The sequence below is a fragment of the Globicephala melas genome, chromosome 5 (genome assembly GCF_963455315.2).
Source record: "Globicephala melas chromosome 5, mGloMel1.2, whole genome shotgun sequence".
Classification (NCBI taxonomy): domain Eukaryota; kingdom Metazoa; phylum Chordata; class Mammalia; order Artiodactyla; family Delphinidae; genus Globicephala; species Globicephala melas.
The window spans coordinates 33,190,004-33,217,615 of record NC_083318.1 but is presented as its reverse complement, the minus strand read 5'-3'; the positions used below and the strand labels follow the sequence as shown (position 1 = coordinate 33,217,615).

General features: G+C 36.3%; 1 protein-coding gene across 3 annotated transcripts in view; it reads right to left on the bottom strand.

Annotated features, from left to right (window-relative positions):
• Positions 1–27,612, bottom strand: part of TBCK (TBC1 domain containing kinase) — a 237,476-nt gene that overhangs the window by 116,710 nt on the left and 93,154 nt on the right. For all 3 annotated transcript variants that reach the window (XM_060299116.2, XM_030864124.3, XM_030864123.3), the window contains exon 20: positions 19,881–19,966. In XM_060299116.2, the coding sequence (XP_060155099.1) occupies positions 19,881–19,966 (86 nt within the window). The remainder of the gene's footprint in view (positions 1–19,880; positions 19,967–27,612) is intronic.

The window sequence follows — 27,612 nt, the reverse complement described above, 5'->3', positions numbered from 1 at the left end:
GGATGTGTCTTTAAGGGTGTTTCTGGATGAGATCAACATGAAAATCAGTAGATTTCATAAGGCAGACTGCCCTCCCTAATGTGAGTGGGCCTCATGGAATTTGTTGGAGGTCTGAATAGAACAGGAGGTAGAGTTAGGGAGAATTCACTCTATGCCTGATAGGATAAGCAGTGAAGAAAGCATAGCTCTAGCTTCTAAGGATCTTACAGTTCATTAAGAGCAGTAGCTATTCATTAAATATTCTCTCAATCCACTCCAATTAGGTTCTAGCCTTCACCTCACAACCAGAACTGCTCTTCTCTTGGTCATCAAAGGTCTCCATGTTTCTAAATCTAATGGTCAATTCTCATTCTCAGTCTTTACCAATCAGCAGGCTTTGACATAATTTACTATTCTCACCTCCTCTAACCACCTGCCCCCCACCTTAACTTGGCTTCCAAGAAACCACATTCATCTAGTTTTCTGACTGCTCCTTCTCCATCTCTTTTGTTGGTTCCTATTTATCTCCCTGACTTAAATATTGGCATGCCCTATATTCAGTGCTTAGAATTTTTTTCTCTTCTATTTTCTCCAAATGATGTGAGGACTTATATCTACAGCTCTATCCCAGACCTCTCTCCTGAAATCCAAACTGGTATGTACAAATGCCTACTTGACATTTCCACTTGTATATCTGATAGATATGCATATCATGTCCCAAACTAAGCTCCTGACACTGCTTCCAAAATCTGTGCCTCCAAGTACAGTCTTTCAAATCTTCGTTAAGAGCGATCCTATTCTTCCAGTTGCTCAGGTAAACAAAACTGTGGAATCATTCTTATCTCCTCTTTCTTCCACATTGTACATTTGTCACCAGCAGTCCTGCCAGCTCTACCTTCAAAATATATCCAGAATATGAAAACTGCTCACCACTTCTACTGCTAATTTCCTGATTCAAGCTACCATCATCTCTTGCCTAGATTATTACAATAGCCCATGACTAGTCATCTAGATTCCATCTTGCCCCTCCTTGGATTTTTCTTACCACAGCAGGCAGAATGATCTTGTTAAAATGTTTAGATAAGAAGATGTAGCTTTCAGTGGCTTTCCACTACCGACAGTAAAAGCTAAAGTCCTAACTATGATCTATAACAGCGGTCTCCAACCCTCTTGGCACCAGGGACCAGTTTCATGGAAGACAATTTTTCCACGGATGGCAGCGGGAGGGGAGGAATGGTTCAGGCGGTAACACGAGCCACGATGGGGAGTGGCAGAATGCAGCTTCTGGCTTGCTTGCCCGCCGCCGCTCACCTCCTGCTGTGCGGCCCTGTTCCGAACAGGCCGGGACCGAGACAGGTCCCTGGCCAGCGGGGTGGGGACTCCTGATCTATAAGACTGTGTAATCTGGCCCTTCAATTACCTCTTTGACCTTCACCTCCTTGTTCACTGTGCTCCAGTCACACTGGTCTCTTGTCTCCTGGCTGCTCCTCTGACATCCCTGGAATGCTTACACCTCAGGGCTGTAGCTCTTGCTGCTCTTGCTGTTGCTTCTGTTTGGATTGCTCTTTCCCTCAATTCATTAAGGCATTTATTCAGAAGTCACCTTTTCTGTGAGGCTTTACCTTACTGAAATATTCAATCCCTCCTTCACCTGAGCACTTAACCTCCATGTCCCTGATTTAGCTGTTTTTTGTTCACTACTTATCACTACCTAACATACCACAAAGTATATTTATCTTTATTGTCTGCCCCCGACTAAAATATAAGTTGAATGAGGGCAGAGATTTCTGTCGTTTTTTTTTTCCATTTATGTAACCAGGGCCTAGGAAAATGTCTGGTACATAATAGGCACTGAAATATTTGTTGAAAGAATGAAATATATATAATAAAGATATTTGAAAGGGACAGATTAAAAGATTAAATAGTCACAAGATTACACAATTTATTTAGAAGTTTTCAATACATATGAAATAAAGAGAAAATCAGTTAATCTTCCTTGGGGTGTGTATGTGTGTGTGTGTATCCATCATATTAAATACTGGCAAGTATGGAAAAAACATTAAACTTGAAATGCTGAACTATATATCTATACTTTGACAACAATTATGAAAACAGTTATTAGAAATAAGCAAAATGAAGCATATTCTAATAAATATTTGAAAAGTAATAATTCAAGTTGAATAAATTTCTTTAATATATAACAACTCCTAGGTTCTCACCAGCCCCAGTCACTGCTTACCAACTAAAGTCAAGTAAATAAATATGTAATATACTCTGTGAGACTGTAATGCCTGTTATTTATTCCTTCTATTATTTCTCCCTATTAAAATTTTAACTGATATTTTCATCTTAAATAATTTCTTAGCATATTGCTATATCTTCATAATACAGTCTGATACAAAAAAGACAGCAAAATAAGATAATTTTGAATACTAGGGTAGTTTAGGTTTTAATTAAAAAAAAATAACAAATAATGAAATATTTTCTTACAAATATGAAAAATATATAAAATTAGTCTTATTAAGTTAGAGATATTATTAGCTACTTCCCAATTTAAAGGTGGAAACAAACCCAGTGAAAAGAAATCATACATTCACACATTCTGTTTTCTCCAGATCATGAAATTATGTTCCTGAATTAGCCTAGTGCTAGTCTGCTGAAAGAGTCAGCTGAGTAAATACTGCCCCCTAGCAATAATCAAGAAAGTATAGTGTTATTAACCATTTCATGAAGCCTTTCTATATCGTCTGGTAATGTCAAAGTTAGAAACATCAATAGGAAAAACAAAGGCAGGGGCTCATTAACTTGATTTTCAAGAGCAGAAAATTAAGGCTCAAAAACTTACAAATATATAAAAATGAAAAAGATTAAAAAAGGAAATATTTCTTATAATATAAACTCTAGGTGAATCTTTTGTCAAATGGATTTATTTACAAACATATTATGTGTTCTCTCTCTCTAATATACATAGTAATAATAAAAATTAATACAAAAGGGAGTCCCTTCTAATTGACTTTCTTAATCTATTTTTTTAATGAACATATTTTGTTTACCTCAAGTCAAAAGCATTTTTATATTTAAGTTACCATAAGCCACCTCTGTAAAATGCATGTTGACCATTAGATGGATGCCTTGCAATGATTCTCTGCCTTAGAAAAATGTACATCTAGCCATTCAAGTAAAGGATGCTTGAAAACAGCAGGTTTTCAAAGCAGTAGATTTTCATATGTTTTCTTGAAACTCTGAAACTCTGGTTTTGTCATCTGGTAGCTACATATCTCTTTGAACCTTTAGGATTATTGTGAAGATTAGTTAATGGCTCTAAAACACCTGGCAGAAGATGTGGCATATATCAGATATCAGCATAGGAAGTACAATTATCATTCTTAATAACAGCCCAGAAGCTTCTACAATCGGAAAGTATTTCAACAACCCAAAATTCTGAGTTAACCTCATGAAGCCATCTAACAAAAGCTACACATGTTTTGGAACCAGGAGATAGGAGTGGAAGGTAAAGAGAAGAGAATCCTGAGCACTGGGAACTGTACATGATGTTTCAGAGGTCGAGGTAGACTCAATTAATGCAAGGCACAGACGAAGAAGGCTAAAGTATTTCTAGTCCTGCTGGCTCTCAGAATCAATATTCCTTAATCCCATGTCAACTACTCTGAGTTCACAAAATTTCAAAAATTCTTACATAAAATCTTTTCCCTCAACTTTTCAAATTCGACAAGATCCTTTATTTTGTCTATATCTGACTCACTATTGCCTTCTTAACCACATATAAAATAACATGACTTGATATGAAGGAAAATTCTTGAAAATCAAGAATATGTCCCATAAAACATTTGTATTGTTCCATTGTGTTACTCATATTCAAAAGACTGTTAGCTTTTTCAACAATGAACAAAGATGATGGCTTACGTTAAACCAGGATAAATTCGATGGAATGGGAAAGGGTTTCACGTAAATAAAAAAAACTACATAATACAGGCAAAAGCAGTAATAAATAGCTCTCCTTATTTAACAGTACTCCTATCTTCTTAGAATCTTGGGGAAACATTTGCAAGTACAAAACCTGCCTTCATAACCAGCAACAAGGGGACAGAAGTCAGGAGGTGAGAATTACAAATCTATATGATAACAGTGATTTACAGAGCAACTCTTTAGAATATTTTAAATAGAAAACAATTATATTCTGATATTTTTGTGAACCAGTAACCCTGAAACAAAAGATTATCTGTTTCTAATCTTTATCTTAATAAAGCAGCCAATAAATACTGCATTCTTATAGATAAAACAAAGTAGTATGGAACACAGTGCCTGGCACATTAATGACTGTATTGAATCTATAAGACGCGCTATGTAACACCTTCTGGGAGACGGAAAAGTACCTTAAAAATCAAGCAATAAAAAAGGTTAAAATTTAAAATGAAGTAGCAATCTCACCAACTCGGACAAACAAGGAAGTCTTTATTGTTGTTAGTATCATATTTCCTCCAGCAAAGTGTTTGTTAACTAATGCAGCAAAATAATATATCCATTATAGCTTGTAATATAATGCTTTTTAAAATGTAAATCATATTAACATAACCAAAGAAACAGTGCAACATGAACAGATTCTAATAAGTAAAACAAGAACACCGATAATGGTTAAGCCCTTAATACTAACTATGTACCTGGAACTGTGTTAAACGGTTTATATGTATTATCTCATTTAATCATCACAATAATCCTAAGAGGTAAGATTTATTATAATCAACATTAAGAGAACTGTGGATAAGAAAAACTAACAAGTGTTTAGCTAGTAAGTTGAAGCGTCCGGATGAGAACCCTGCCCCATTTGACACCAGTGTCTGAGTGCTTACCCAAATTGTGCTCACAGACTTCTGGGGACCTTCAAGACCCTTCAGGGGCCCCAAACTTCAAAGCTATTTTTATAACAATACTGAAACGTTTTTGCTCTTTTTTACTATGTTAACATTTGTGCTAATGGTGCAAAAAAACCCACTGGTGAATAAAACTACTGGCACCTCATCACAAATCAAGGTAGTGGCACTAAATTATAGAAGTCATATTCTTGTGAAGGAGTAAAAATTATTAATTTTGTTAAATATCTTTTAAAATGTTCCATGAGACAAAATTGGAAGTATGCATAAAGTACTTGCACTGTGTACCGAAGAAAAAGATTGTCTTGAGAGGGAGCTTCAAGATGGCGGAAGAGTAAGACGTGGAGATCACCTTCCTCCCCACAAATACATCTGAAATGTATCTACATGTGGAACAACTCCTACAGAACACCTACTGAACGCTGGCAGAAGACCTCAGACCTCCCAAAAGGCAAGAAACTCCCCACGTACCTGGGTAGGGCAAAAGAAAAAAGAAAAAACAGAGACAAAACAATAGGGACGGGACATGCACCACTGGGAGGGAGCTGTGAAGGAAGAAAGGTTTCCACACACTAGAAGCCCCTTTGCGGGCAGAGACTGCGGGTGGCGGAGGGGGGAGCTTCGAGGGCCACAGAGGAGAGCGCAGTAACAGGGGTGCAGAGGGCAAAGCGGAGAGATTCCCGCACAGAGGATCGGTGCTGACCAGCACTAACCAGTCCGGGAGGCTTGTCTGCTCACCCACCGGGGCGGGTGGGGGCTGGAAGCTGAGGCTCGGGCTTCAGAGGTCGGATCCCTGGGAGAGGACTGGGGTTGGCTGCATGAACACAGCCTGAAGGGGGCTAGTGTGCCACAGCTAGCTGGGAGGGAGTCCGGGAAAAAGTCTGGAGCTGCCGAAGAGGCAAGAGACTTTTTCTTGCCTCTTTGTTTCCTGGCGCGTGAGGAGAGGGGATTAAGAGCGCTGCTTAAAGGAGCTCCAGAGGCGGCCACGAGCCGCGGCTAAAAGCACGGATCCCAGAGACGGGCAGGAGACACTAAGGCTGCTGCTGCTGCCACCAAGGAGCCTGTGTGCAAGCAGAGGTCGCTATCCACACCTCCCCTCCCGGGAGCCTGGGCAGCCTGCCAGTGCCAGGGTCCCGTAATCCAGGGACAACTTCCCAGGGAGAACGCACGGCGCGCCTCAGGCTGGTGCAACATCACGCTGGCCTCTGCTGCCACAGGTTCGCCCCGCACTCCATATCCCTCCATCCCCCCGGCCTGAGTGAGCCAGAGCCCCCGAATCAGCTGCATCTCTAATCCCATCCTGTCTGGGCAGACACAGATGCCCTCAGGCGACCTGCACGCAGAGGCGGGGCCAAATCCAAAACTGAACCCCGGGAACTGTGCGAACAGAGAAAGGGAAATCTCCCCCAGCAGCCTCAGGAGCAGCAGACAAAATCTCCACAATCAACTTGATGTACCCTGCATCTGTGGAATACCTGAATAGACAACGAATCTTCCCAAATTGAGGAGGTGGACTTTGGGAGCAACGATATATATATATATATATATATTTCCCTTTTTCTCTTTTTCTGTGTGTATGTGTATGCTTCTGTGTGTGATTTTGTCTGTATAGCTTTGCTTTTACCATTTGTCCTAGGGTTCTGTCTGTCCTTTTTTTATTACTTAAAAAAAATTTTTTAATAATATTTTTTATTTTAATAACTTTATTTTTTCTTCTTCTTTCTTTCTTTTTTTCCCTCCCTTTTATTCTGAGCTGTGTGGATGACAGGCTCTTGGTGCTCGAGCCAGGCATCAGGGCTGTGCCTCTGAGGTAGGAGAGCCAAGTTCAGGACACTGGCCCACAAGAGACGTCCCAGCTCCACGTAATATCAAATGGCGAAAATCTCCCAGAGATCTCCATCTCAACCCCAACACACAGCTCCACTCAACGACGAGCAAGATACAGTGCTGGACATGCTATGCCAAACAACTAGAAAGACAGGAACACAACCCCATCCATTAGCAGAGAGGCTGCCTAAAATCATAATAAGGCCACAGACACCCCAAAACATAACAACAGAGGTGGACCTGCCCACCAGAAAGACAAGATTCAGCCTCATCCACCAGAACAAAGGCACTAGTCCCCTCCACCAGGAAGCCTACGCAACCCGCTGAACCAACGTTAGCCACTGGGGACAGACACCAAAAACGGGAACTACGAACCTGTAGCCTGTGAAAAGGAGACCCCAAACACAGTAAGTTAAGCAAAATGAGAAGACAGAGAAACACACAGCAGATGAAGGAGCAAGGCAAAAAACACCAGACCTAACAAATGAAGAGGAAACAAGCAGTTTACCTGAAAAGGAATTCAGAATAATGATAGTAAAGATGATCCAAAATCCTGGAAATAGAATGGAAAAAATACAAGAAACGTTTAACAAGAACTTAGAAGAACTAAAGAGCAAACAAACAGTGATGAACAACACAATAAATGAAATTAAAAATTCTCTAGAGGGATCAATAGCAGAATAACTGAGGCAGAAGAACGGATAAGTGACGTGGAAGATAAAATAGTGGAAATAACTATTGCAGAGCAGAATAAAGAAAAAAGAATGAAAAGAATTGAGGACAGTCTCAGAAACCTCTGGGAAAACATTAAATGCAGCAACATTCGAATTATAGGGGTCCCAGAGGAACAGAAAAAGAAAGGGACTGAGAAAATATTTCAAGGGATTATAGTTCAAAACTTCCCTAATATGGAAAAGGAAATAGTTAATCAAGTCCAGGAAGCACAGAGAATTCCATACAGGATAAATCCAAGGAGAAACATGCCAAGACACATATTAATCAAACTCAAAAATTAAACAAAAAGAAAAAACATTAAAAGCAGCAAGGGAAAAACAACAAATAACACACAAGGGAATCCCCATAATGTTAACAGCTTATCTTTCAGCAGAAACTCTGCAAGCCAGAAGAGAGTGGCAGGACATATTTAAAGAGATGAAGGAGAAAAACCTACAAACAAGACTACTCTACCCAGCAAGGATCTCATTCAGACTTGACGGAGAAATTAAAACCTTTACAGACAAGCAAAGGCTAAGAGAATTCAGCACCACCAAACCAGCTTTACAACAAATGCTAAAGGAACTTCTCTAAGCAGGATACACAAGAGAAGGAAAAGACCTACAGTAACAAACCCAAAACAATTAAAAAAATGGTAATAGGAACATACATATCGATAATATCTTAAATGTAAAGGGATTAAATGCTCCCACCAAAAGACACAGACTGGCTGAATGGAAATGAAAACAAGACCAGTACATATGCTGTCTACAACACACCCACTTCAGACCTAGTGACACATACAGACCGAAAGTGAGGGGATGGAAAAAGATATTCCATGCAAATGGAAATTAAAAGAAACCTGGAGTAGCAATTCTCACATCAGACAAAACAGACTTTAAAACAAAGCCTATCACAAGAGACAAAGAAGGACACTACATAATGATCAAGGGATCAATCCAAGAAGATATAACAATTGTAAATATTTATGCACCCAACACAGGAGCACCTCAAAACATAAGGCAATGGCTAACAGCCATAAAGGGGGAAATCGACAGTAACACAATCATAGGAGGGGACTTTAACACCCCACTTTCACCAGTGGGCAGATCATTCAAAATGAAAATAAATAAGGAAACACAAGCTTTAAATGATACATTAAACAAGATGGACTTAATTGATATTTGTAGGACATTCTATCCAAAAGCAACAGAATACACTTTCTTCTCAAGTGCTCATGGAACATTGTCCAGGATAGATCATATCTTGGGTCACAAATCAAGGCTTGGTAAATTTAGGAAAATTGAAAGCGTATCAAGCATCTTTTCTGACCACAATGCTATAAGACTAGATATCAATTACAGGAAAAAATCTGTAAAAAAATACAAACACATGGAGGCTAAACAATACACTACTTAATAACTAAGAGATCACTGAAGAAATAAAAGAGGGAATCAAAAAATACCTAGAAACAAATGACAATGAAAACACGATGACCCAAAACCTATGGGATGCAGCAAAACCAGTTCTAAGAGGGAAGTTTATAGCAATACAATCCTACCTTGAGAAACAAGAAACATCTCAAATAAACAACCTAACCTTACACCTAAAGCAAATAGAGAAAGAGGAACAAAAAAAACCCCCAAAGTTAGCAGATGGAAAGAAATCATAAAGATCAGAGCAGAAATAAATGAAAAAGAAATGAAGGAAATGATACCAAAGATCAATAAAACTAAAAGCTGGTTCCTTGAGAAGATAAACAAAAGTGATAAACCATTAGCCAGACTCACCAAGAAAAAAAGGGAGAAGACTCAAATCAATAGAAATAGAAATGAAAAAGAAGTAACAACTGACACTGCAGAAATACAAAGGATCATGAGAGATTACTACAAGCAACTATATGCCAATAAAATGGACAACCTGGAAGAAATGGACACATTCTTAGAAATGCACAACCTTCTGAGACTGAACCAGGAAGAAATAGAAAATATGAACAGACCAATCACAAGCACTGAATTGAAACTGTGATTAAAAATCTTCCGGGCTTCCCTGGTGGCGCAGTCGTTGAGAGTCGCCTGCTGATGCAGGGGACACGGGTTTGTGCCCCAGTCCGGGAAGATCCCACATGCCGCAGAGTGGCTGGGCCTGTGAGCCATGGCCGCTGAGCCTGCGTGTCTGGAGCCTGTGCTCCGCAACAGGAGAGGCCACAACAGTGAGAGGCCCGTGTACCACAAAAAAAAAAAAAAATTTCCAACAAACAAAAGCCCAGGACTGGATGGCTTCACAGGCGAATTCTATCAAACATTTAGAAAAGAGCTAACACCTATCCTTCTCAAACTCTTCCAAAATATAGCAGAGGGAGGAACACTCCGAAACTCACTCTACAAGGCCACCATCACCCTGATACCAAAACCAGACAAAGATGTCACAGAGAAAGAAAATTACAGGCCAATATCACTGATGAACATAGATGCAAAAATCCTCAACAAAATACAAGCAAACAGAATTCAACAGCACATTAAAAGGATCATACACAATGATTTAAGTGGGGTTTATTCCAGGAATGCAAGGATTCTTCAATACATGCAAATCAATCAACGTGATATACCATATGAACAATTTGAAGGAGAAAAACCATATGGTCATCTCAATAGATGCAGAGAAGCTTTCGACAAAATTCCATACCAATTTATGATAAAAACCCTGCAGAAAGTAGGCAGAGAGGGAACTTTCCTCAACATAATAAAGGCCATATATGACAAACCCACAGCCAACATCGTCCTCGATGGTGAAAAACCGAAACCACTCCTACTAAGATCAGGAACAAAACAAGGTTGCCCACTCTCACCACTCTTATTCAAAATAGTTTTGGAAGTTTTAGCCACAGCAATCAGAGAAGAAAAAGAAATAAAAGGAATCCAAATTGGAAAAGAAAAAGTAAAGCTGTCACTGTTTGCAGGTGACATGATACTACACATAGAGAATAGTAAACATGCTACTAGAAAACTACTAGAGCTAATCAATGAATTTGGTAAAGTAGAAGGATACAAAATTAATGCACAGAAATCTCTGGCATTCTTATACACTAGTGATGAAAAATCTGAAAGTGAAATTAAGAAAACACTCCCATTTACCACTGCAACAAAAAGAATAAAATATCTAGGAATAAACCTACCTAAGCAGACAAAAGACCTGTATGCAGAAAATTATAAGACACTGATGAAAGAAATTAAAGGTGATACAAATAGATGGAGAGATATACCATATTTTTGGATTGGAAAAATCAACATTGTGAAAATGACTATACTACCCAAAGCAATCTACAGATTCAATGCAATCCCTATCAAACTACCACTGGCATTTTTCACAGAACTAGAACAAAAAATTGCACAGTTTGTATGGAAACATAAAAGACCCCGAATAGCCAAAGCAATCTTGAGAACGAAAAATGGAGCTAGAGGAATCAGGCTCCCTGACTTCAGACTATACTACAAAGCTACAGTAACCAAGACAGTATGGTACTGGCACAAAAATAGAAATATAGATCAATGGAACAGGATAGAAAGCCCAGAGATAACCCCATGCACATATGGCCACCTTATCTTTGATAAAGGAGGAAAGAATATACAGTGGAGAAAAGACAGCCTCTTCAATAAGTGGTGCTGGGAAAACTGGACAGGTACATGTGAAAGTATGAAATTAGGACACTCCCTAACACCATACACAAAAATAAACTCAAAATGGGTTAAAGACCTAAATGTAAGGCCAGACACTATAAGACTCTTAGAGGAAAACATAGGCAGAACACTCTATGACATAAATCACAGCAAGATCCTTTTTGACCCCCCTCCTAGAGAAATGGAAATAAAAACAAAAATAAACAAATGGGACCTAATGAAACTTCAAAGCTTTTGCACAGCAAAGGAAACCATAAACAAGACCAAAAGACAGCCCACAGAATGGGAGACAATATTTGAAAATGAAGCAACTGACAAAGGATTAATCTCCAAAATTTACAAGTAGCTCATGCAGCTCAATATCAAGAAAACAAACAACCCAATCCAAAAATGGGCAGAAGACCTAAATAGACATTTCTCCAAAGAAGATATACAGATTGCCATCAAACACATGAAAGACTGCTCAACATCATTAATCTTTAGAGAAATGCAAATCAAAACTACAATGCGATATCATCTCACACCAGTGAGAATGGCCATCATCAAAAAATCTACAAACAATAAATGCTGGAGAGCCTGTGGACAAAAGGGAACACTCTTACACTGTTGGTGGCAATGTAAATTGATACAGCCACTATGGAGAACAGTATGGAGGTTCCTTAAAAAACTACAAATAGAACTACCATATGACCCATCAATCCCACTACTGGGCATATATCCTGAGAAAACCATAATTCAAAAGGAGTCATGTAACACAATGTTCATTGCAGCTCTATTTACAATAGCCAGGACATGGAAGCAACCTAAATGTCCATCAACAGATGAATAGATAAAGAAGATGTGGCACATATACACAATGGAATATTACTCAGCCATAAAAAGAAACGAAATTTAGTTATCTGTATTGAGGTAGATGGACCTAGAGTTTGTCATACAGAGTGACGTAAGTCAGAAAGAGAAAAACAAATACCGTATACTAACACATATATATGGAATCTTAAAAACAAACAAAAAAATGGTCATGAAGAATCTAGGGGCAAGATGGGAAAAAAGACACAGACCTACTAGAGAATGGACTTGAGCATATGGGGAGGGGGAGGGGTAAGCTGGGACAAAGTGAGAGAGTGGCAGGGACATATATACACTACTAAACTTAAAATAGATAGCTAGTGAGAAGCAGCAGCATAGCACGGGGAGATCAGCTCGGTGCTTTGTGACCACCTAGAGGGGTGGGATAGGGAGGGTGGGGGGGAGACGCAAGAGGGAGGAGATATGGGGATATATGTATATGCATAGCTGATTCACTTTGTTATACAGCAGAAACTAACACACCATTGTAAAGCAATTATACTCCAATAAAGATGTTTAAAAAAAAATTTGTTGCTTAGTGTAAAAGAAAAAAAAAAGATTGTCTTGAGAAAAAAGCACTTGGGCAATCATTTCAGCTATGAGTGAATGTAGGTGTTTTTTTCAAGAAATGCCATTTTTTACTTGTAAGAATGACATAAAAACAATAATTTTTTTCAGGCTTGGATATTTGGCAGATATTTCTCAAAAATGAAGTGAACCTTTCACTTCAAGAAACAACAATAGCTGTCAGGTGAAGATTAGAATTTTGGAAAACTTGAATCTGCCACTGTTAGCTTGGCAGCTTCTCAATACTTAATGACTTTTTGGATGAGATCAGTGGTGATATTAACGAATGTGATTTTTTTGATATTGTATAATAAAATGTCTCATAGTTGAAAGATCTGCATAGTTCAGTGCACCAGTATTTTCTAAATGACCAATGCACAACATTACAAAATCATGTACGGGTAAAAGAGCCATTCACAGTGCAAGATAGATTGATGGACTTGAAAATAAAAGAATCTGAAAAGTTCATTGATATAGTTTTAGATTGTACATTGCAATTAAGCTTTAAGAAACTACCACTGTCTGAAAAGGTCCTTTGCCATTACATGCCCATGTAGGGCCACCAGAGTTTCTTCATGTACTTCAACTAAAACAAGGTATTGCAACCAGATTGAATTTAGAAGCAGGTATGAGAATCTAACTTTCCTCTATTAAGTAGAAATTGCAAAAATATAAAACAATACCACTCCTCCATTATTTTTTGTTTGTTTTGGAAAACAATTATTTTTCAGAAAAATGTTATTTTGTTAACATGCAATGGTTTCGTTATTGTCATGTTTAAATGAATAACTACATAATTTTTTAAATGTCTCAGTAAATACTAAGAGATATAAACCCACATAAAAACTCTGGGATATCTGATAATTTTTAAAAACGTGAATGGGTCCTAAGACCGATCAAAAAGTTTGAGAACTGCTGCATCATACCATACATCCTTTTTTTTAAAAAAAAAATTGAAGTATAGAGCTTCCCTGGTGACGCTATGGTTGAGAGTCCACCTGCCGATGCAGGGGACATGGGTTCATGCCCCGGTCCGGGAAGATCCCACATGCCGCGGAGTGGCTGGGCCCGTAAGCCATGGCCACTGAGTCTGCGTGTCCAGAGCCTGTGCTCCGCAATGGGAGAGTACACAACAGTGAGAGGCCCGCGTACCACAAAAAAAAAAAAAAAAAAAAAAAAAAATTGAAGTATAGATGATTTACAACATTGTGTTAGTTTTAGATGTACAGGACAGTGATTCAGGTTTGTCTTCTGTAGAGTACATTCCATTATAGGTTATTATAAGATATTGGGTGTAATCCCCTGTGCTATGCAGTAAATTCTGTTGCTTATCTATTTTATGTATAGTAGTTTGTTTCTGTTAATTCCATACCCTTAATTTGTCCCTCCCCTGCTCCCTCTCTCCTTTCGCAACCATAAATTTGTTTTCTATGTCTGCGAGTCTATTTCTGTTCTGCATATAGATTCATTTATATTATTTTTTAGATTCCACATATAAGTTGTATCATATAGTATTTGTCTTTGTCTGACTTATTTCACTAAGCATATACTTCCTTTTACTTGTCTCTCAACCAGTATAAGGATACATTAGATTGAAAACAGAGTGAGGATTTACTAAAGAGGGAAACTTGCTGGATACTTAACTTGTATGTATGTGTTCTTAGCAAGAAGATACCTGGCCTATGGAATTAATAAGTCTTTGGCTTCTGAGATATGAGTCCTTTCTGAAAGGTAATTAAGCTTTATCATAAGAAAGAGAGCTCAGTAAGCCTTTTGTATTTAAGGGCTTTCAAGAACCCAAGGTCAGTAGAATGGGGTTAGGACTAAAGTCAGGGAAAACAGCAATAGCAAGACAAAGGACATATCCTGGCACTCCACAGATGGATTAGAACAGGTTAGTGGGGACTCTTGTTATGGGAGACTCTAAACAGGGTGCAACTTCCTAATTTACCCTGTAACCACACTTGATAAAAATCTAAAAAGCTCATTGTCACTAATCTCCTCTTTAGATTAAAACCTAAAATTTCTTTATGTAACAATAACAACATGAAGGCCAGGAATGAATGAAGGAACAAATGAACAAACAAAACAAACAAATACATAAATATTTCTGAGAAATCCTTTCACATTTTTGGTTAGTACAAACTCAGCTCAATATAAAATTTGAAAATGACAGTGATAAACTTTTAGGGAGGGAGAAAATCGGTAGTAGTATAAGCATCCATTAAGACTGTAGTTAATGACAACGGTTTTGCCAGCATACTTGCTTACGACTGAATTTGTTAGCTTTATCTTTAGCAGACGGTTAGGTTCAAGAGGCACATATAGTACTGAGATATAGCCCTTATCATTTCTCTTACTGGCCACCGGACAACTGTTCATAATTTGCAGGTTGAATGTTATTTATAGCATTTCAGAAAAATAGTTTCCTTAAGAATGAAGAAACATACTTTCCTGTTCTCATTTCAAAGGCCTGGTATGTTTTCAGAAGCAGAACATACACCAAGACAGAAATGATAAAAATCACTCTGGCCCCAATTTTGCCAAATACACATTATTCACCCTATTTATATGTAAATCACATAACTACCATGATATATATAATCTAAGCATCACATCAGTGCACAACATTCCTAACTATTCAAGCTTCAGCAGTACTCAGTATTCAGAGTTCTGTGACCCACGGCAAATGGAAAGGAGCCAGAAATCACAATCTTTCCTGCAATAGGAGTCTGCATTTTAATGATGGAAGATTAATCAGGGCTTACTTTGATAGGATTAGTTATTGAGCAGGAAACTCAGTTTGGGATCTCATTACCAAAGTGTCCACATTTGCCCTTGATGAATCCTAGCCTGTATTGTTGGAGGTGCAGAAAGTCACCTAAGCAATCATCTTTTTTTTTTTTTTAACATCTTTATTGGAGTATAATTGCTTTACAATGGTGTGTTAGTTTCTGCTGTATAACATAAGCAATCATCTTAAAGGTAGAACACTGAAGGCAATAATTCGGGAAAAAAAAAAGAAAGCAAGACTGCACATACAAACTAATGACATGTAACTAAAAATAAGTGATTATTAATAGAATAAGAAAAATGTTAGAAAAATTCTCCATTTCATCATACCTCTCCCACCACTATTCATTGTCAATAATCTCTATGTTAAAAACATCAAATCTTTTTGTTAAATTAAATTTAAAAATAGTCTCAACATTTTCATGTTATCTCCAAACTTGAGAAACAGCCCAACAAAACACACACACAAAAATCAAGATTTCAAAAAACTAAAAACAGGGCTTCCCTGGTGGCGCAGTGGTTGGGAGTCTGCCTGCTGATGCAGGGGACACGGGTTCGTGCCCCGGTCCGGGAAGATCCCACATGCCGCGGAGCGGCTGGGCCTGTGAGCCATGGCCGCTGAGCCTGCGCTCCGCAGCGTGAGAGACGACAACAGTGAGAGGCCCACGTACCACAAAAACAACAACAACAAAAACCCCCAAAAATAATCTTTCTATTAACACTTTAACTGTGTTAAATATCTCTCCTTTTGCCCTTTCTCCGTGACAAAAGAATAGTCAGAGAAAAGGGAATTTCCTCCAGGTTAAGATATATTCTCTTTCCCCTAACTTCTCTTTTGTTAACTCTAGGACTCTCAATAGTGATAGACGTGTTCCCTAGAGGATGTTTGGAAATACATGTAGAGACATTTTTCAGAAATAACGTGTAGGTGTTTTATTGTCACAATGATTAGGGGATTATTATAGACAATCAGTGGCTGGGGGCCAGGAATGCTCAGTATTTGCCACATACTGGACATTCTCAACCCACAAGGAACTGTCCCCCACCCCATGCGACTTATGAATGTCTCATGAAACTAATCACACTATATATATGAATCAATATTACTTTCGCATTACTAGTATTGAAGCTTTTACAAGAAGTTATACAAAAATACCCCAGTAATTATAGGAGAGGGTCATAATGGAGAGGGAAGCTAAATAGAATAAAGATATTATATCAAAATTATTGAATTATTAAATAATTAACTCACCTTATATAGCAGCACATTTAACAAACACTAAAGTACCCTCCACTCAGATTTAACAAACATTAACTAACATTTTGTCACAAATGCTTTGAAAAACTTTTAAAGCAAAATAGTACATTATAGATTCCAATATAATGGAAAGCCCCTTCCTACCATTCCTCAATTCGAATTCTCTCTTCTTTAAATATTATGTTTTGTACTTTCTATAACTTCTGTAAGAATTCCTTCCTAGATGGAAATTATAAATCTGACATTCCATATGTATGTCTTCTAGGCAAGCTAGAACTTATTTTTATGTATGGTGTGAGGTTGGCTTTGATTCCCACCTCCCTCCATACAGTTACGCAATTGCATCAGGGCCATTTATTGAATAATCTTTTCAAATTGACTTATAGAGCCATTTCTGTCATATACCAAATTCCATACCTGGATGGGTTTATTTTGTGCTTTCTGTTTCACTAGTTTATATTAATAATATCACTGCATTCGTTTTCTTTTGGTTAATATTTGCCTCATATTTTTTAAATCTCCTTTTTGACCAATATCCTTAAATTTTTACATTTGTCTCTTATAAACAGTATACAGATGGATTTTTTAAAATATCTAATAATTTCCTTTATTAGGTAATCAGGTTACCCTCTTTCTGTGTTTTCTCTATGTTTTTAAAGGGGTGGATGACTTTCCTTTGTTCCACACTCCCCCATTCCATTTAAAAGTTATACATTTTCTTTCTATTCTTTTAGTGAGTACCATTCAAATTTTAATATGCATTCCTGTACTTCTACATTTCTTGTGAGCAGAGATGCTAACTGCCCTTTGTTCTGCAGTATAGTCTCAATGATGTTTGTACAAAAATAGCCGTGGTAAACAGAGATAGAGTCTCTTTTTGCAGCAACAGACAGGTTTTCTTATAGCCTCAGAAGAAAACGACAGCCTCTCTCTCTCTCTCTCTCTCTCTCTCTTTCTCTCTCCAGAGTAAATGAAGATATGTTCAATATCCATTAAAAAAAAAAATCAAGTTCCCTAAACTCGGAGTTCCTCTCCTATAACACAATCCACTGCATTATGCAGGTATCATTTGGACCCTCTGTGTCGTCTCTATGGGATTTGGAAGCAAGGGAAATCAAGACAAATATGCTAATGCTCATGCTGCTTGCTGTGCTGTGAGTGAGAAAGTCCTTTGTCTCTGACACAGGAGTCTTGGATTTTCTGCCAATATCCATGAAACAGTAACAGGCTCATTTATTAGCTTTTGAGTATGGTAAAATCAAATCCCAGATCTGAAAGGATGCCTGACTTGATGTCTAAATATAAAGAGCATATTTACTTTCCCCTCAAATGATACAAAATCATTAGAACACTTTTAAGTTGAAATCCCACTGACTCTTACCTTTCATGTTATTGTTACCTAGAATTTTACTTCCATCATGCTATTAGCCTTTCCCCAATTGATTTTACGTATAAATATTTAATAGTCATTGTTTAATTAGATTGCAAACTTGTGAGGATTAGAGGAGTGCTTAAAGAGGGTTAGAGCAGTGCTTAGTGCACAGTAAGCGCTTAATATATGTCCACATTATTTTTTAACAATGTTTTTTGCTTGCCTCTTCTCATATACCGTACACTTTCAGAGTTTAATTTTTCTGATTAAGCAAAGATAAGTTATTTTTCCATATGTGATTTTTTAATACTATGTTCATGAATATGTCTAAGGATTTTATCAGACTATCTTTATAATTCCATACATATTTTTCTACATAAATGATTCTTCTCAATCTAAAACTCTGACTAAAGCAGTGTAGTTTTCTGTTTAGTCACCGAGCACAATTAGGTGCTTTCAAGGGAATTTTTAAAAAAGAATTATCCTTTTTTTTAAGTCTATATCATAGTAGTTTTTCCCTCAGAAACCTAAAACAATTATCAACTCGGCAATCAGTTCCTTTATAATTTCTTCAACTCTAGCCATAAGATTTAATCTAGTATTGTCTTATGCCATATCTCACATTTATAATGTGAAGCAGGAAAGGTAGGGTTATGTAAAAATGAATACTTAATATGATAATATATATACTGGTTAAATTTTTACAAAGTTTTCTATCTCTATACATAATTATAGGGTTTGATCTTATTTTATTTTATAATATGTATATATATTTTTTGGAGCCCTCATTGAGCAAGCCATGTACTCAAATGAAAGGTATTTCTCCACAGGCCTAGAAGCAAATACCACTGTATATATGAAGGATGGCTACTTTAGGCCTGACGATGACATCACAGAATTACAGTGCAACACACAGAGCAATGAACTAGAATTAGTACACCTATGTTTTAGTCTCTGTTCTCCCACTGGAAGATGAACCAGACTAGGGGCAGAGGGCTGTCAAATGACATAAGTTAAAGTTTTATGTTCTGAGACTATTTAGTTTTGTTACCTTCTCAAACAATAAATTTCTTATCTACTAATGCTGAAATTACTTGCTTCATACACCTTACAGATTTGTCTTGAGAATCAAATGAAATGTTTGTGAAAGTATTTTTAAACTTCAAAGCACCCTGCAAGTATTTATACTGTGTTACTGTTAACACTTCAAATGCATTAGTATAGTGTTAATATAAACATTTTTCACCCCTAGTCTTACCATCAACATATGCGTTTCTGGATATAAGCCTTAAGAGGAAAGGTATGATCAGGAAACAAAGAAGGTTAAGATAGAATAAGGAGACTGCTATCTCAAAAAGGTTCTTTTTTGTTTTGTTTTGTTTTACAAAGTCCTGTGATACTGTACTCCAACTGTCTTTTAAAAGAGGTTTGAGTCCGTGTCACATACTACATGTGAGTAATAGGCTAAGCTATACCTTGGCTAACCTTTGACAGTCAACTCTGACTTTTGGTTTGATAAGGAACCCAAGAAGCTAGTGAAGTAAGCCAAAATCTGGCAAAGTTTCCAAGGTAATGTATCAAGCAAAACACAGAAGCAGCTACTTAAGAATTTACTAAGTTCAAATTTCCTACTTCTTCAAAAACAGGCCTGAATATCAAAAAATCCAAGTGAAAACTGCTAACATCACAGTTTAATACAACACTCACACTACTGGGTTTTTAAAAATAATTTGATAGTATCAAGAAAAATAAGATACTTCCCCTTTACTTAAAGTGAGAATATGGAAGGTAACCACACAAACTTTATAACAAAAGACTATAATTAGTAGCAGGAACTTGTTTAGATACATGGACTTCTTAGGACAACAAAACTTTAAAAACAGTACTTTGTTGTGCTGCCGATTTCTGCTTTATTTTTTTTTTACCTCATTTCTATTAATGCAACAAGTACTTACATCTGGAATAAATCCAATTTCATTGAGATGATTGCTTAGCTCTGGATCATGGAATGCAATCATCTGAGAGAATACAGTCAGATACTCTGAAATGACAATAAAGTTTAAGACAATCATTTTTTTTTACATAGTACTTCAAATAAAGACATTAAATCCACATAAATTAGTTTTATTTACATTTTGAATGAGATTTGGTTTCTCCATGAAGAGAACATACTTTATTAATTTTCTGTTTTGTTACTACTTCAAACATGGCTAATTATTAAACAAACAAAGCTTTTCATTAAAAGCTATGCCACAACTTATTTTCTACCTTCAGAGCTGTCACTTCATTTCCTGAATCACAAATTATTCACATGATGAATGATTTTTTCCTATTAAATTCAACAAAATCATTTTGTCTAGTGATATTAAATCTGTCTTGCATTTATTAATTGTTCAGAAAGTGTAACAGATACTTAAATAAGGAACAACACAGTCACAAATAGAATAATTACACCTCAAATTTGTTTACATATACAGATATATGCATTTGTTCCAGTAAAGTGAAGACCCAGGATAGATCCTAAGGCCCAGGGAACTTCTGGGTTTAATTAACTTTTCTTTAACTTCTTTTTTTCTCCTTCCAATTAGCAATGGTATATTTATAGTCCTAATTTACCTAGAAGCCAGAGGTATGCAACATCAACAATCATAAGTATTCAACTTTACGTTGATGAAAGCATATAGTTATTAACTTTAAAAAGCACACTTCATTTTAAACTAGAAAATCATGCCTCAGGCAATTGTCCACAGCTATGCTCCAGTTTATTAAATATCTTTCTTATCTGAGCCTGATAAAAGATAATTACTATGTAGGATTACATGGCTAATTAAGGATCTACTGAAGAAACCTAATCCATCATGAAAACATTTTCCTTGTATTCTGCCAAACACTTATGGTGGGATTTATACATGTGTTATAACTGCATACATACATATATACACACACACATACACATATAAATACACACAAATATATATGTGTGTATATATATAAAATACACACATAAATATGTGTATACACTTATTTTGTATATTATTGTATACCATATATGTAAATATAAATTATAAGGCTGGCAAAAGTTTTGGTTGCTCAGGATAAGCTCTGGAATGAGATACAGTATGGTTTGTTACATTCAGAAAAATTTCTTTAAGGGAGAGATATGACAGAACTGATGATATCAGCACTATGTCAAATTTCAAGTTACTTCAAAAATGAATTTAAAAGTTCCTTAGAGCAAACAAAAAAAAACTGAAATGCATATGTCCTTTGATGTATAAACCAACCTGAGAATTTAAGAGGAGCTACAGAAAAACAGACTGGTAGGCAAAATAAAACAAAAGATCCCATGGATATTACTGCTGACTCTTTTAAAATATTCATAAAATACTCTAATTGTGATTTATAATAATGAAGATTTGCATCTAGAGCTATAATAACCCCCAAAACAGTATTTTCTAACTGATAGGTGACCTATGTAAGGGTAAATGTTATTCTTAAAAAAAAAACCAAGGTATTTATGAAATTTCCTCTTAAACTTCAAGTGAGGTTTAATGTTGTACTTTGGCACACAACCATGTCTTATACAAATTTCTGTTTTACTGAAACTTTATACTTTTTAATTTTTTGCAATGAGATATTAAATGAAAATAGTCTTTTTCCCTTCTAATGCCACCATATTAAAAATTCTTATTCCTCTCCTATAGAATAGGATTTTTTAAATTTATCATATACTTTTAAATGACAATTCTCAAAGAATTCAGTGTAAGTATTTTATACGACACTATCATATTTCTGTGCAGCTGTTTATAAATAAGATATCTACTTGTTTTCAAAAAATTTTTCATAAAAGAGATACAGAGATGACATTTTATTAAGTCCCACACACGGATATCCTTATTTTTTCCTTTTCGACCAGTCTTTCTGCTTTCATTCTCTTAGCAGGGGTAAGGAGAAGATGAAGGATAATGGGCAACAGATTTAAAGCAAAAGGTGTCCTCTGCTCACAAACCAAAAATGGCATTCTCAATTCCGTAACTATTTGTAATTTTCCATCAGGCTGCTAGTTTATTCTGAAGATGGAACTATAGATAAATATGCAGAGAGTCATAAATCTCTTGTCAACTAAAATGTGCCCAAACTAAATCATTTGGTGACATTAGACTCACGGCACTCAAAAGAAGTCGAAGTTATTTTACTGCAAATGAACCCAAATTAGATTATTTTCCATTATGAAGTTTGCCAGCTATAAAATTTGGCTTACTGTCTAAAGCCACAAGAATAAGCACCAACCTTTATGTCTAAATGGGAAGAGGGGGTTTCAAAAGAAGAGAAAGGAAAGAGAAAGGTAATTTTTAGGGCTATATTTGTGAATCATTTTATGTTTTGCTCACATACCCTGCTCTAGTAAAAAAAAATCTACAAGCAGCTTACTTAATAGATCTTGGAATATTTCTAGTAATGGTAGAACATTTTCTGTCTCAGGAAATATCTCCTTAGTCACATGATGCAAGACATTTTTGAAAATGCTCAATGTATTTCCTACTACCTTTCAATATCCTATCATTAAAGTCATCCATGACAAAGATGTGCATTAAGCTGGAAATATGCAATGTACTGTTTTTCCAAATATATAACCCTTAGAGTGAAGTTGCATACTCTCCTTCTCTCTTTGCTACTGTTGGATGAGAAAGGAGATTTATATTATATTCCCATTTGACAACTGGACTTCAGACTTTGATGCCTGTCTTCCTTTCTCCCCCTAAAAGACTTGCTGAATGTCTATGTGTAGTGGGACCATACATCCTAGTTTACCTGGAAGAGTCCCAGTTGCCAATGGTAGACTCAGTGTCTGGTGCATTTAGTGCCCCTTCAACCCTCAAAAATATCACTAGTTAGTTATATATTCATCCTAGCTATGTGTGGCACTACATTAAATGCTAGGGACATTACAGTGAAGAAGATAGTTCCCTTGCCTTCAAAGGATTTATAAACATATACAAGTAAACAAAAAATTGGAGAAATTTTCCCAATTTTATTTCCCAAGTTTATATGGTACGTCCCTCTATCTTTCCCTTTCTGACTTCCACATCTTCTAATGGTTCAAGTGTAACTATGCCTTGGTTTTATAAACAGTGTAACAATATGCTGAATGTTGCGGTGAAATTCCAGTGGCCGTTTTGGTGAACACACACATAGTACAGTGACTTCAAACAACAGTTTAAATGTTTTATAGGCCAGTTTTCTGGGTTGTTTCTTTCTTAAGTGCAAGATGACATTAAGGTATAGTTGGATTTTCCATGAAGGATTAGTTTCCATCCTTAGTAACTAAGTGGCTGCCTCTCCTCACGGGCCTGAACCTGCCTTTTTTTCTCTTCAATACCTTAAAGTATGTCTGTCTTGCAAGTTATAACCCTGTTTTCCAATATCACTGAAACTCTAATCAATCTATCCCTTTCAAATCCCTCCATTTTCTTCAATCCAACTGGCACTCTAAGGTTCTGAATCTAAGAGTAATTTTAATAATCACAGATAATCTTAGGGGGACAACCCTGAATTGTTTAATCAGTATATTATTTTTTAAAGTTCCTATGTGTTGGTACTTTATCAACTCGATGGTAAATTTGCTGGGGACAATTTGATAGTGCCAAAAATGATTATGAATATTCATTTCAGCAGAAGTAATTAAATTTATTATCTTCTTAAAAATGTCTGCAGGTAATAAGTTAATAGAACCATGATTAAAAAACAAAACAGAACAGGACATCTTGACTAAATAGATAATTTTTCTCTCTTCTGTAAGAGGCAAAGCATTGAGTCTTATAAGCATATAAATACTCTATTTTATGAAAAACTTTAAAATAAAGAAGTTTAAAGTTCTATTAGAGTATAATTATAAAAACACATTTTGGGACTTCCCTGGTGGCGCAGTGGTTAAGAATCCACCTGCCAATGCAGGGGACATGGGTTCCAGCCCTGGTCCAGGAAGATCCCACATGCTGTGGAGCAACTAAGCCCATGTACCACAACTAGTGAGCCTGCACTCTAGAGCCCGTGAGCCACAACTACTGAGCCCGCATGCCACAACTACTGAAGTCCAAGCGCCTAGAGCCTGTGCTCTGCAACAAGAGAAGCCACCGCAATGAGAAGCCTGCACACTGCATCGAAGAGTAGCCCCTGCTTGCCTCAACTAGAGAAAGCCTGCGGGCAGCAACAAAGACCAACACACCCAAAAACAAATAATAAATAAATTTATAAAAAATAAAAACATATAAAAACACATGTTTTCAAAGAAGATTTAATGTTGCTATTGAATATAGAAACTTTTCATCTCAGTAGAGACAATTAAACGACTAAATGAATACGCAGTATTACAATTAGCTGTTGAATTGATTGGTTTCACATGACACAGGAGTTTTCCAAAACTATGGGAAACAAAGTGTGTACGTGATATTTATGCTAATCAAAATCAATGTTATTTTGAAGTTTAAAGCTTAAAACACCATAAAACACAGGGGGACGGGAGGACAATCAAAGAGGGAAACCAAGAAAATGAAAACTGAGTATTTCTAATTCCAAGCCTAAAATACACATTTTGAAGAATAAATCATTGCTCTTCCATAAACTTTGGCAACCAATAATCACTGTACTGTTTCAGCTCATTCTTTAGCTCTCCATCCCTCTTTCTCTGGCTCCATGGACCAGATTTGACTACTGGCTGTTTTATCAATCCATTTTGCACTTTTTTTTACCTCAGTTCTTTTCCTTGTCCTCTGTCTTCAGAATGTCTTTCTCCCTTTCACCAAGCAAATTCCTACTCAAATTTCAAGTTCGTCAATAAGTATTCTGTCTCTTAAGAAACCTTTCCAGACATGCCGTTCCTTTCCTTTGCCACCAAAAACAAAGTTAAAAAATCAAAATAACCTCACCCCACTTCTTCCTCTGCGCTAATATAGTAACATGTATACTTATTTCATTGACTTATAATTATTTTCACATTTATTTCCTATATTTGGCTATGAAATCCCTTGGAAAAAGACTGAATATTAAAGTACATTACTGGTTAATCAATCAAACTAAATATGAGTCTTTTTGGCCTTTCTGACCAATCTCTCCAAATTTGTGCTGTGTACACTGTGGTTTCTCTTGTATTTCCATATATGAAACAGATATGGTCTTGCTTATTTGTATAATAAGCCTTTTCAAAGTGTATTAAAGAAGTTCATAGTTAAAAAGTATGAAAACTCCTCTTTTTCAACATATACCTAGTTGAAATACGAAACAATTTGTGGAGAAATGAAACTTTTTAGAGGTTAAAAATAGGAATCTCTACAGAACCAATATAGAAGTTAATGTAATGGAAGCTATCTAATATGGCCCTGTAAGAGCTGGCCATCTAGTGAGGCACCATCCAGCCATCTCATAAATAACATAACCAACTCATTTTATAAGTCCCATTTTAACTGTTTTTCTGAGAATTCTCCAAATATCTTCATCTTTCTTAAAGCACAGGCATCTAGCTAAGCACTATGCTTGTAGAGGCCTGACAAATTTGGAAAAAATTATTTCCAGGCTTTCACATATGAAAGTTCAGTTAACACTACAGGTTCCAAAGGGAAAAAAAAAAAGTTAAGACCATTTTATTTATTGTGATCTATATTAAAGGCAATGATTCCATGAGACAAAAAGGGTGCATATATTTTTCCTTTTAAATGTATCTTTTATACATTAGAACTGTGGCTATGTATCATATAGCATGCTATTACTCTTTATTTCAAAGTAATTTAAGGTGAGACATAGAAAGTGGATTCTGGTAAGATATGCTTAGGAGTGTTTTGCTCAAATGTTTTATTATAGTCAAAATTATTTGAAAAGCACATTTAATACATTACAGACATTTCACTGTAAACATGATCCTTGTAAAAGTTATATGGAATATTTTATAATGTGGTATATATTATAAATAAACACTATAAACTGTATTATTGAGAAAAATACAAATAAGCCCTATGGCATTTTTTTAAAAAAACAAACTTGAGTTTAAAATTTTGACTGTTCTTTCTATAAAAATTGAAGAATACATTTAATAAAAAGATAACAGTATTATTCTAAAAACTATCTTGCTAAAAATGTCTTTTTTATGTATTATGAGTCTTAAAATTTCTAGTGACATTTCATTGACTCCATACATTTAACCTACAAACTAAAAATATTAACTCTGAATCACAGCAACTGGGAAGAGAATTTGATTTATTCAACTCTTACGGAGAAAATAAAAGTGCTGTTTAATCCCTTTTTTTAATTTTTAAATTTAATTTTATTTTTTTAATGCAGCAGGTTCTTATTAGTCATCAATTTTACACACATCAATGTATACATGTCAATCCCAATCGCCCAAGTCATCACACCACCACCACCACCACCCCCATGGCTTTCAACCCTTGGTGTCCATACGTTTGTTCTCTACATCTGTGTCTCAATTTCTGCCCTGTAAACCGGTTCATCTGTACCATTTTTCTAGGTTCCACATACATGTGTTAATATACGATATTGGCTTTTCTCTTTCTGACTTACTTCACTCTGTGAGACAGTTGCTAGATCCATCCATGTCTCAACAAATGACTCAATTTCGTTCCTTTTAATGGCTGAGTAATATTCCATTGTATATATGTACCACCTCTTCTTTATCCATTCGTCTGTCGATGGGCATTTAGGTTGCTTCCATGACCTGGCTTTGTAAATAGTGCTGTACTGAACGTTGGGGTGCATATGTCTATTTGAATTATGGTTTTCTCTGGGTATATGCCCAGTAGTGGGATTGCTGGATCATATGGTAATTCTATTTTTAGTTTTTTAAGGAACCTCCATGCTGTTCTCCATAGTGGCTGTATCAATTTACATTCCCACCAACAGTGCAAGAGGGTTCCCTTTTCTCCAGACCCTCTCCAGCATTCGTTGTTTGTAGATTTTCTGATGATGCCCATTCTAACTGGTGTGAGGTGATACCTTGTTGTTTTGACTTGCATTTCTCCAATAATTAGGGATGTTGAGCAGCTTTTCATGTACTTCTTGGCTCTCTGTATGTCTTCTTTACAGAAATGCCTATTTAGGTCTTCTGCCCATGTTTGGATTGGGCTGTTTATTTCTTTAATATTGAGCTGCATGAGCTGTTTATATATTTTGGAGATTAATCCTTTGTCCATTGATTCGTTGGCAAATATTTTCTCCCATTCTGTGGGCTGTCTTTTCATCTTGTTTATTGGTTTCTTTTGCTGTGTAAAAGCTTTGAAGTTTCATTAGGTCCCATTTGTTTATTTTTGTTTTTATTTCCATTACTCTAGGAGGTGGATCAAAAAAGATCTTGCTGTGATTTATGTCAAAGAGTGTTCTTCCTATGTTTTCAGGTAAGAGTTTTATAGTGTCCAGGCTTACATTTAGGTCTCGAATCCATTCTGAGTTTACTTTTGTGTATGGTGTTAGGGAGTGTTCTAATTTCATTCTTTTACATGTCGTTGTCCAGTTTTCCCAGCACCACTTATTGAAGAGACTGTCTTTTCTCCATTGTATACCCTTGCCTCCTTTCTCATAGATTAGTTGACCATAGGTGTGTGGGTTTATCTCTGGGCTTTCTATCTTGTTCCATTGATCTATGTTTCTGTTTTTGTGCCAGTACCATATTGTCTTCATTAC